A 12,280-nucleotide genomic window follows, 5' to 3' on the forward strand; every position below is an offset into this window, starting at 1 on the left:
AACTCTGTCTCCGTCTCTGGACTGTTACAAATGCTCCTCACTGGTGTCTCTGATCTTCTCTTAGTGCCCCAACCCCCAACACCTAATCCATTCTCAGCACTGAAGCTAAAACAGTCAATTTCAAAATATAAATCTGGTCATAGCAAATGAGGCCACCCTTCACCCTCAATTAAACTTCTTAATAGCTTCTTTTTAAATTGAGATATAATTCACATAGTATAATATTTACCATTTCAAGGTGTACAATTCAGTGGCTTCCATACATTTACAAAGTTATGTAACCACTACTATTATCTAATTCTGGAACATCTGCATTAACCCCAAAAAGCAGCTCCATAACCACTGACAGTCACTCTTCATTTCCCCCATTCTCTCTGCTCCTGAAAACCAGTAATCTACATTCTGTCTCTATGGACTTGCCTATTCTAGACATTTTATCTGAATGGAACCTTATAATATATGGCATTTTGTGTCGGGCTTCCTTCACTTAGTATCACATTTCAAGGTTCATACATGCTATAGCATGTATCAGTGGTTTACTCCTTTTTATGACTAAGTCACATTTTCTGAATGGACCACATTTCATTTATCAATCATCAGTTGATGGACATCTGGGCTATTATGCTTAGTGCTGCTATGAACGTTCAGGTACAAGTTTTTGTGTTCAATAGCTTATTACTCTCCCATTAAAGACCTAAGTCTTAACTCAGCTTCCAAGGCTCTTCATGGCCTGATCCTTGCCTGTATCTCCCGATGCTTCTGGCATTACCACCCTCCCTCACTCTCTGAGCTCCAGTCATCGTGGCCTTCTTTCAGTTCCATGAATTCATCATGGTCCCTTCAGCCACAGGGCCTTTGCACATATCGTACCATCTGACTGCAATGCCTTCTGCATTCCCTCATCCCCCTTATGTTCCAACATACATATCCCTTCCTCAGGGAGGTATTCCCGGCTGTCCCCAGAACCCATACTTACTTCCCAGCACCCTGTACCTTTTATTTGTAGCGCCCATATATTAATTCGTCCATCCATTCATTCAACAAACATTTATTAAACACCAACTAAGTACGAGGCACAGCTCCAGGCATTAGGATTCAGCTGTAAATAAAGTTTAAACCCTGTTCCCATAGAACTTAAGATTAAGACAGATAGGAAAGAGGTAAGCCTATGCCAGGTGATTGCCAAGTGATAGAAAGAAAAATAAAAGAGGGCAGGAGGGATGGATAGTGTTGACAGGGGACTTTTTATTTCTACAGAGAAGGCCTCGCCACCAAAGTGATAGTTGAGCAGAGACCCAAAAGAAGAAGTGGATCACACCATGCAGAATCAAACTGCAGACACCAGGCAGAAAAGAAGAACATGTACAAAGGTCCCAAGGCATGAGCGTGCTGAGCGTGGACGAGGAGCAGCAGAGAGTCTTGTGTGACTGGAGGACAGAGTAGAGGAGGGTGAAGTCTGACGGGTAATGGGGCCTGATCGTAAGAGACTTTAGAGGCAACTGTAAGACTTTGGATTTTACTCTGAATAAGCAAGCAATTGGAGAATTTTTTAAAATAAAAAACATAGCGTTTATTGTCATCATATGTATCCTGCAGTACATTTTTTTAAATTGAAGTATACTTGACACATGATCATGTCACATTAGTTTCAGGTGTACAACTTAGTGATCCGACAGGTCTATATGTTACCCTGTGCTCACCACAGATGTAGCTGCCATCTGTCACCCTATGAGGCTATTACAATACCATCGACTACATTCCCTATGTGTACCTTAACTGGAGAATTTTGAGCACAGGAATTGAGGCTGACGTAATTTTTAAAAGAATCATTTTAACTACTGTGTGACAAATACACTGGGGCAGGGAGAGGGGCTACGTTGGGTGGAGGCCATGAGACCACTTAGTAGACTATGGCAATAATTCAGGCAAGAGATGGTGTTATCTTGGAACAGAGTGACAGTCATACCGTAGGTGAGAGTCCGGATATATTTCAAAGATAAAGCCATTAAGATTTGTTGGCAGTTTCAAAAGTAACTGGAAGAATGAAATTGCCATTTACTGATCTGGAAAAGACAGAAGGGGGAGTAGGTTTGGGGAAGAAATCAAGAGTTCAGTGTGGACTTGTTGAGTTTGAGATGGCAAGTGTACATCCAAGGGCAAACAGTGAACATCCATATAAAAGGGGCAGGATGGGGTCCCCTCGGTAGGTGTCCGAGACTGATGCACTTCAAGGTTAAAAGGAAAATGAGAAGGGACCAGCAAACGAAGACTGGGGAGAAGTCATTGAAGGAGGAGGAGAAGCAAGAATGGGGGCTGTTCCAGAGGCCAGGTGAACAAAAGTGTTTCAAGGAAGAGGACAGCATCAATTGTGTCAACTGCTACTGGCCCATCAAGCATGATGATCACTGAGAACGGACGAGGTGACATAGAAGTCAATGGCAACCGTGACCAAGGGCAGATCCATTGGAGTGCTGGTGAGTTAAAGAAAGAAGAGGAAGTGATTATGGACTCCCCTTTCAAGGAGTTTTGCTCTAAAGGAAAGGAGAGACTCTGAGCTCAATGAAAATTGTTTTGAAGATGGGAGATATTACCTCACGCTGTGGTGGGCTGATAATGACCCCCAAAGAGATCAGGCGCTAATCCTTGGAACCTGTAAATGTTACTTTACTTGGAAAAATCGTCTCTATAGATATGATAAACTTAAGGAGCTTGAGATGGGGAGATTATCTTAGATTATCTGGGTGGGTCCTAAATGCCACCATGAGTGTCCTTGTAAGAGAGGGGCACAGGGAGATTTGACACACACACACACACACACACACACACACACATACACACACACACACAGGAGAAGGGGAGGTGAAGACAGAGCAGACAGATTTGAAGATGTTGACCGTGAAGACTGGAGTGATGTGACCACAGCCACGGCCACAGTAGTCACCAGAAGCTCGAAGAAGCAAGGACTGCATTCTTCCCTAGAGCCTCTAGAAGGAACATGGTCCTGCTGATACTTTGATTTCAGCACAGTAATACTGATTTTGGACTCTGGCCTCCAGAACTGTGAGATAATAAATTTCTGTGGTTTTAAGCCACCAAATTCATGTTACTTTGTACAGCAGCCGCTGTATAAGAATATGCTAACAGAATGGGCTAAGGCTATGCTGAAAAACTTGCCATTATGTAATTATACATTCACTTTGGGATGATAATTTATTAAGATACTAGTTTTGTTCACTTCCTCTATACTATTATTTTCCCCCCTTTTGAGTAGATAACACATTTGTTTTGAATTCCTTGCCCTGGAGATTTTTTCAGGGTTGCTTATTTCAGGAAAACTGCCTATAGTTAAAGGCAGAACCTATATTGTGTAGAAGCCCAAGCTTATTGCAGCAATTATGCTAGATATTGTGGGTGACATGAGAAGAGACAGGTGTGTATGAAGAGTGTACCACAAACAGCAAGAGAGAAGAGTCTCAAAGACCAGAAAGAAGTTAAAGATCAGTCCTGCAATTACTGGGGACCCATCCCACCTTCTTATAGTACAAATAATGACCATGATTGGTTTGCTGTTCAGTGGGATGAGGGCTTGGAGTTAGATATAAATAGAAAGAGAGAGAGAGAGAAGTAGTATTTTATAAACACATGGCTTTGTGAACTAAGATGCATACCTTCCTTAGGTATTCACTTCTCCCTTCCACACCATGCTGCGATCACCATGAGGACAGGCTCCTAATCCGTTTACCACTATATCCTCAGAACCTAACATTGTCTATGACCCATAGCAGGTACTCAGTAAATACTGTTGTTTTGTTTTGTTTTGCTTTGTTTTGCATAAAGAGAACTAGCTAACAGTTCACTGAGGATCAAAAAATTCAAAGATGCTCATAGGGCCACAGTGACCCACACTGTTGGGGTCTCCAAGGGGATCCCTACTTATAACACTCCTCCCTCTTCCCCACCCAGGTTCTGAGCAAAATAACATAAAGAGCAAAGATGAAAGCCAAAATATCACCTTTACTGCTGACAGCAGCCATGTTGGAGCACACGGGTTTAGGTTCAAAAGGACTTGTTAACTGAAACCCAGAAATGGGCAGCCTGTCCCATGCAGGCCCCAGTGGTGCTGGGCCAGGGTGGGGCTCCCCTCAGGGAGGGAGGAGCAGAGGATTTATGTTTCCCATGGGTCATCCTGCTTCCTAGGGGAAGAAGGACAGAGCTGAGAGGAGTGTGCCCGGTTCTTCTCCCCAATTTTATGAGGGGGTACACTCAGGGGCCAGGATGGTTGGGTTCCTGTCACCTGTGTCTCACATCAGCAAACATGTATAATTTAATTAAAGCTCTGCATGGCCCCTTCCACACACCATGGGCCTGGGTCCTCTGTAAGTGGTCTGGGGGCTGTGGATCGGTTGCTCTCTCCTTCACCCACACTGCTGAGGGCTCACCAGTGACATCATTTAAATTCACAAGTCGAATTTGTATCCAAAAACTATTTTTTTAAAGATTTTATTTATTTATTTGAGAGAGAGAGAGAGAGAGAGAGAGAGAGAGAGAGAGAGACCAAGTGGGGGGGAGGGGCAGACAGAGAGGGAGATGCAGGCTCCCCACTGAGCAGGGAGCCCTACATGGGGCTCGATCCCAGGCCCTTGGGATTACAACCCAAGCCGAAGTCAGATGCTTAACTGACTGAGCCATCCAGGTGCCCCCCAAATCTATTTTTGTATAGTATACTTATCATTACATTAACATTTCAGATTAAATATTATGTGAACTGGGAATACAAGGGTGTGATACAAAAGAAGGAAGTTTCTATGAAAATGAAGCTTAGAGCTTTGCAAAGGGTCAATGAAGGTGGCGTTACTGGTATAGTTTATGCAAAAACAATGACTGGGAACTTCAAGCAGACACATACTCCAAAACGGCTTGACATTAAAAGATGAGCAAGTGAATATACGGTTATGTTTTAGGATAAAATAAAATGTTTCAAGTACTTAAGTATCATCTTTTCTGATTCCCTGTGTTAATCTTTTTGTTTTGTTTTGTTTTCCAACCAACTACTGGTCCCAATCATGTTGAGTAAAAGACTTCTGACATAGATAATTCAAAGAGTCATTATGGGCCAATTACCCAGGTTTTCTGCAGTTTTCCTCCTCCCAAACAGCTGTGCTAGAGTCAGGTAACCATGTCGGCTCTATTGCTAGATAATTCACAGCCATTTATGAAACAAACACTACTCACAGTAGGACCCAAGCCTCCTTTCCTTTCTCCTTGGGCACTTAAGTTATTTTGCTTCTCAAAATTATTCAAAAGGAGCTTTGAGAAGGTAAGTCCTCAAATGTTTCATCAGGTGACAGAACCAACAAGGGGTTAAGAACAATACTTACAGTCCCAGGTCGACTTGGGTAGAAGGCTTTTTTAAAAGTTTGGCTGGTTCCTTTTTTCTTTTCCTGACGCCCTGACAATAAGCCCATGTGTCCTCCAGTTTCCTGTCGGGATCCAGCACTTCCAGCACCTTTAATAAGAGCTACAAGCAGAAAACAGCCTTTGAGGGAAGAAAAACGTGCCGAGAAAGAAAGCCCCTTGATTCTAAAACAGAACAGACCAACATGCCCCTTTGCTTTGCTTTTCCAGCAGTTATGCCATTCCTCGGTTTCTGCGCAAGTCCTGTGCCGGGCGCTGTAGGGAAGTGTCCCCCACCTAGACATTAGGGATGCGGCTGTTGTGCTGAGGTTGGGTCTCTAGACAGAATAGTGCCCCTGGGCCTACCCTAGTCCCTCACTGCCCCCTTGAGCCAAGTGCCTCTAGAGGGTTTCTATAGTTTTTGACTGCCCAGCATCCATTCTTCCTCCCATACATAACAGTGTCTAGATTTTTCTTTGGGACCCCATCCTTGCTCCACAGGCAGGTCAGGACAATCCAGTCTAATGCAACCAGTGACTGGTTTAGGAACAGGCACATAACCCAAGTTTTACCCATGAGAAGTAGGCTATGGGATTTTGCTGGAAGCATGCAAAAAGGTGTTCTTTTTCTTGGCAGAATTTAAATCTAGAGCAGCCTGTGGCCATCATATTACCATAAGAAGAGATCCTGCCTCAGAAAGAAGCCAACACACCTCTCTCGGGGAGGTGAGACATGGAAATAAGGGCCACCATCCCAAGTGCCATCTGAGGGTATGTGGAGATAATCTGCTTGTCATGGGCTCAGAAGCTCTGGCCTGCAGGAGGCAGTGGAGGAAAGCCCCAAGTGGAAAATAAATGATTAGAAATTCTAGTTGTCTTTTCTGCCACTAATCATTTATTCATTCATTCGTTATGCACAAATATTTATTGAGTGTCTACCATATGCCAGGTATTAGTGGTACACAGTGAAAGAGGCAGATAAAGTCCCTGCCCTTCTAGAGATTTTATTCCAGCAAGGAGCCCAGTGGTGACAAGAGCGACGATGAAAAATAGATCAGGGTGAGGGTTAGAGGAGCGGGTGGAAGGGCAGTGTTATTTTATGAGACATTTGAGCAAGGATCTGAAGGTGTGAAGGAGTGAGCCAGACAGACACACAGGGGCAGGTGTCCTGGGCACGGAAGAGAAATCTGAATTGGACATGTTTGCTCACGTCCACAGAGCAGCAGGAGGCCAGCGCGGCCGGGGCCGGGTGAGAGCAGAGGAGTAGGCGGTGAGGCTGGAGCGGGAGTGGAGCAGGGGTGGGGCGGAGAGCAGACGGCACAAGGGCCTTTCCGACCAGGGCGGAGACTTGACTCTGACTAAGAAAGGGCCCTGGAAGGGCTTTGCAGAGAAGTCAGCCGTGCTGACTGACCTAGGGGACAGGCTACGTTGGGGGGAGTGGGTAGCAGGTACTGTTAGGTCCCTGCCCAATATCCATTCCGCCTTTTTCCTCGAATCTAACGGAATTGTATTCTAGATTTTGTTCTCCGTCACAATGCCCAACCAAGAAACTCAATTTTCTAGACTCCCATACAGTCAGCTGGCACGGACCCTTTAACTTTTGTTCCCACTACCCGGCCCCCTGCCCCCCCCCCCCCCCCCGCCCTGTTGTTTGAAAGACCCAATGCGGAGGCGTGGAAGCCATCTTGAGATTCAAGCCAAGAAAGAGCCAGATGCTAAGGATTATGGCGCTCAGAGTCAAAAGCAGCCCGGGACACTGGAGCTGCCCTCCAAACCCAGCCTAATGATGCAGTGACTTTTCCCCCACGACCTTTCAGGTCCCCCCATGCCGCCTACCCAGCCGTTAGTTAAGTACGATGGACCCCGGCTGACACCAGGCTATAGTAACAGAAGCAAGACTGGACAATTCCCCCTTGGTTTCTGCCCTCCAAAAGTCCCAAGCGAAGGAGATTGGTAGACCTTCAGGGGAAAAGAAGTCGAATGTTTCGGTTTACTGGACCTTTATGAGTTGTGTGGCTTCACAGCAAACAAAAGGAGTGGCGAGTGCGTTGCTGCCAATGTCCTTCCCGGGCGCAGAGAAAAGAAGTCTGCGCCAGCCCCCATGAGCACTCTCACCCTGGGAGGCGTTCCTCATCCCCCCAACCATGCAAGCATGTCACCCCCTCAAAGGAGCTCCCACACGTCCAAGGAGAATTCTTTTCAAGGCCCTCCCACAACCCTAGGTCAGGAGGTCACCTCGACAGGCATGTCTTCCCCCAGATTAGGGTAGAGAGCCAAAGGGTGCGGGGTTAGCTGGGCTTCAACATCCGCCAGGAATGCCTTCCGCGCCCGCGTCGCTGGTGACAGCTTGGGAAACAGGGCTGCTTCCTTGGGCCGCCTGTGTTGCCTCTTCCTTGGGGCAGGTCGGGGAGCTGTGTGACGGATCTGCGGGAGAAAGGCCTCCTGAGGACCCCGAATGAGCAGCCCCTCGCAAGGCGGGCAGCCCCTCCTGAAGTCATCCAGTCCCTTCTTCACAAACGTCCACCGCAGGCTGTTCAGGGAGGTGGGACACGTCAGCTTGTGCCTGTGCTTTGTGAAACACTTGGAAGGTAGACTCTCCTTGTACCTGGAAGACAACATGCCTGGTTGTATGGAGCACAGGGATTGGGGCGGGAGACAGAGGTTGTAAGGAGGCTGGCCTCCACCTTTCTTGAGGAGGTGAGGTAAGAGAGGAGGGGTTCCGAGGAGAGGGTTGAGCTAATAAGACTCCTAGTTCACCGCGCATCATCTCTGGCCTATGCAAGGCCCTTCTCCTGTTTCCTTAGGCTGTTACCCCGTATCCCATTCTAATTGCCCCCCCCCGCACAGGCAAAACCCCTCTCACAGATTTAAAATGTACCCTTTTGCTTGTATACTCCTTGTAATATCTGTATCATTCTTTTACGTGCATGTATCCTTAATTTACATAAATGGTAATATTCCATTTCTTACTGATTTGCCAAGTACCATATTATAAAGGCCCATCCATGTCACTAGGTGTAAATCTAATTCATTATTACCACCTGGTTCATCTACGCATGCTCCTCTCTCACAAGTTGCAGCTCCTCCAGGGACCTTTTCTTATCCTTTAAAAGACCACAGTGCAGTGGGAAGAACCTGCATCCCAGGGACCACTCATGCCTAACTAGCCAAATGACCTTGGCACTTCATTTAACTTCTGTTGGCTTCAGTTAACCCCTTAACCTCAGGTCAAAGATTTCAAACTGGCAGTCCATGGGCTGCATGGGACCTACAAACCTGTCATTTGGTCCCTTTTCTGTTTGAATAAGAATTAGAACACCTAACATATATCAAGGACTTCTTATATAACAGGCATGTTCTAAATGCTTTACATGTATGAACTTATCTAAATCTCATAACAATCCAATGAAGTAGGTACCGAGTACTGGCATTATTCCCACTTATAGATAAGGAAACCGAGGCACAAAGAAGTTTGAGAACAAAACAAACACTTGTGAAAGATCCCACAGCTAATGAGTGGTAGAGGTGGGATTTTAATCCAGGTAGTGTGACTCCAGAGAAAGGTGCTTAAGCACTACACTAGAGCTTCTGACATAGAAAAAAGTTCACATACATAATCTAGAACAAAAATCAGGCTCTCTGGGAACACTGGGTCCACCTTTTCATGGAGCCACCAATTAGTATAATGGTTGCCCTCTATAGACAAGTCCTATGCTCCCTTAGTCAGGGTCTCCACCCCTCCCTACTGCTTTATTCTACCCAGGCTGCTTCACCCAGTTTCCTTACCCACAAGGCCCCTGTCTGCACTGAGTTGTTAGGATATAAATATGAGATGGAAGCAGTTGATGGAAGGAAAATAAGACCAGTTCCTGGATAATCTAACACATCCAGCCATTGCCTAAGTCAGGACTTGGAACCTGAGCAGCTGAAGGGCAGGTCACTCATTCTCTTACTACATCACTGCCTTAGTCAGATGTTTCTATATTATTGGTGTCTTTTCCTGAAGCCTCTTCCACCTCCAGGCCCCTTTCATCTGTAACGGCTCATTACACCAAATCTACTCCTTGCTGCACTCTTCTTTATAGGCACAAAGCGTTTCTAAGAGGTTCTAGTTTAATCCCTATTCTTTCCTTATGAGTCCTAGAAATGTCTTGCTTGCTATATGTGCATGCTGGGAGGGGGGGCTTAAACCAGCTCTACTGTGAAGATCTAGATGAAAGGATACAAAAAGTTGCTCTTTGAAATGAACAAATCACTCTTAGATAGCTAAGTGGCAGGGTGTTGAAATTACATCTAACCTTAAGATTTGATGACCCATTCAGCATGACCTACTAGTAAGTAACCTTCTATAATATTAGAAATCTTTACAAAGTTTATTTTCTACACATTTACAACTAACTCAAACATCCAAGCACTTCATGAAATCCAATCTGATGACTGATATTTTTGCTTACGGACAGTTATACCCCTCGAAATGGGGAAAGTATGGCAGCTAGCTCAAGCCTCAGAATGTTAGAGCTGGCAGAACCTGAAGGAAATCTAGTCCACCTCCTCCCCTCCAAGTGAAGAAACCAAGTTCTGAGAGATGAACAAGCAACCACTATAGCAGGAGGGCTTCCCACTACCCCACTTTCCCTCTCGTAGCTAATAAACTTACCTCTGCATTTTGTTAAGTTTATGAAAAATTTTGCTTGACCCAGAAAATAAAACTGAAAATATTTTTTTCTAAACATTTACTATTTTCACAGTCATTAGCATATGCTACATGGATGGATAGCTCCATCCGTAAGAATTACAAAAGAGTATTGGTCATTTATCCTAAAGAAATGAAAACTTATGTTTCTACAAAAACCTGTATACAAATGTTGATAGCAACAGCAAAACCCAGAAACACCTGCATGTCCTTCAATAGGTAAAACGAATAAACAAACAGTGGTACATCCATACCAGCAATAAAAATGAACAAACTACTGGGGCACCTGGGTGGCGCAGTTAAGTGTCTGCCTTCAGCTCAGGTCATGATCTCAAGGTCCTGGGACTGAGCTCCACATCAGGCTCCCTGCTCAGTGGGGAGTGTGCTTTGCGACAGGAGCGTCGGGCGCTGGTTATTTTATATTTTATACTATAATCATTTAGGTGCCGGGGCACTTGGGTGGCTCAGCCCTTAAGCGTCTGCCTTCTGCTCAGGTCATGATCCCAGGGTCCTGGAATTGAGCCCCGCATCCAGCTCCCTGCTCCGCGGGAGGCCTGCTTCTCCCTCTCCCACTCCCCCTGCTTGTGTTCCCTCTCTCGCTCTCTCTCTCTGTGTCAAATAAATAAATAAAATCTTAAAAAAATAATAATCATCATCATCATTTAGGTGCTGAGAGGTGGGGAGAAAAGGGAGGCGGGACCTCCAGCCGCGCCCCCCCCCAGCCATCTGCCCCCCCCCCCCCGCCGCCCAGCAAGCACCGGGTGCAGGCGCCCCCACGCGGCACCCACCCGATGCGCCTCCCGGGGCGCGCCGAGCTTACCGGGGCCGCGCCGCCGGCCCGCACAGCCGCCCGGCCTCGGCCATGGTCTCCCCCGCTCCGGGACGACAGCCGGGCCTTCGTGCTGTGTATTCCCGGCCGCCCGGGTCGCTAGGAGACCGCCGAGCTGTGCGCGGGCCGGCCCAGGCGCCCCCTTGCGCACCCCGCTTTCCCCCAGGAACGCGCCGCCCTACCCCCACCGCACCCGGGCCTTCGCCGCCGCTAAGAGCGGCGGGCAGTGGCGGGCCGAGGGAGAAGGAGCAGGTCCTTGGTTTAACCGTGTTGTCACCTGTCGGGAAGGCATCGTCTTCCCACGGAAATTTGCGGTAGGCTGGACCACGCCTGTTTTGCTCACCACCGTTTCGAAAAGGGTTTGTTGAAGGAAAGGAAGAAGCGGCTGGATTGATAGCAACAGAAGAAGAGTGAAAAGGGAGGGAAAGGCATAGACTGATTTTGGGTGGTAGGAAGGCCTTTTAGCGTGGACTGTTTTTTGGAGGTCTTGGAAATCCCTAGGCCTCACCGCCTCCGTAAACTGAGGGCTGAGTACTAATACTTGGTCACCGGCTGATTTCCAGAGTCCCTTCCCGCTCTTGTGTTATTTGATTCTTTTGCCTGGACCCACTTCTAGCAGTGACGTTCCCATCCACTTGGTCCCCATAAGCAGAAGCCCATGGGAGTATGGCTGGCATGAGGATGTGTGTTGGGTTTTGCTAAGTTCTCTTACTACTTCCGAGTGTTCCTGACTTAAATATTAAGCATTGCTTCCGGAGGAAAAGAGCAGCAAAGCATTCTCCTGTCCCCAAATGTTAAATTGTATTTAAATTGTTTCTTTACAGTGGGATAATTCTCCTAGTCATTTAAAGATGAGTCTTCTCATCTTCAAAATCTCTGGGAATAAATTAGCTTCACCTTTGGGAATCTGTTAACTGTCTGGATACTATTCAAGTTGCTCTGACTGGTACTAGTGTTATGGGACAGAACCAGTTCCTAAGGCAGGTTTGGTTGCCCGAGGCTGGAAAGTCAACAATCTAGAGACAAGTGGTGGTGGTAGGAAAGGAAAGGTTGCTTTATGCAAGAAGCCAGCAACTTGGGAAAGTGGTGGACTAATGTCTCAAAGACCATCTTCCCCATCCAGGTGAAGCTGGAGGATTTTTAAAGGGGAAGCTGTGGGAAAAGGGGGTGGGAGGGGAGCGCTGTGTGCAGGAGAAGCGGGTGCCCAGGCAGTTAGTCATCTGCCGTCATGACCCTGAACAGACTTGTTGGCATCCATGGCTGCTGTTTTCTAATGTAATCAGGCCTTATCTTCTGGGAAAGTTTGGTCCTTCACTCCTCAAGGCCAGTGGTCTGCAAATCTCAAGGACAGTCAGTTCGTTCTGC

General features: G+C 46.7%; 1 protein-coding gene across 1 annotated transcript in view; it reads right to left on the reverse strand.

Moving 5' to 3' along the window:
- Nucleotides 1-10,950, reverse strand: part of FAM47E (family with sequence similarity 47 member E) — a 31,817-nt gene extending 20,867 nt beyond the window's left edge. Inside the window, exons 1-3 of the mRNA XM_088021339.1 lie at nucleotides 10,907-10,950; nucleotides 7,629-7,998; nucleotides 5,379-5,518 (exon numbers count right to left, since the gene is read on the reverse strand). Of these exons, the coding sequence (XP_087877465.1) occupies nucleotides 5,379-5,518; nucleotides 7,629-7,998; nucleotides 10,907-10,950 (554 nt within the window). The remainder of the gene's footprint in view (nucleotides 1-5,378; nucleotides 5,519-7,628; nucleotides 7,999-10,906) is intronic.
- Nucleotides 10,951-12,280: the final 1,330 nt, after the last annotated feature.

This window comes from Eumetopias jubatus, unplaced genomic scaffold (assembly GCF_037043125.1).
Source record: "Eumetopias jubatus isolate StellerSeaLion01/CBP00866 unplaced genomic scaffold, mEumJub1_p1.0 scaffold_2, whole genome shotgun sequence".
Lineage (NCBI taxonomy): Eukaryota > Metazoa > Chordata > Mammalia > Carnivora > Otariidae > Eumetopias > Eumetopias jubatus.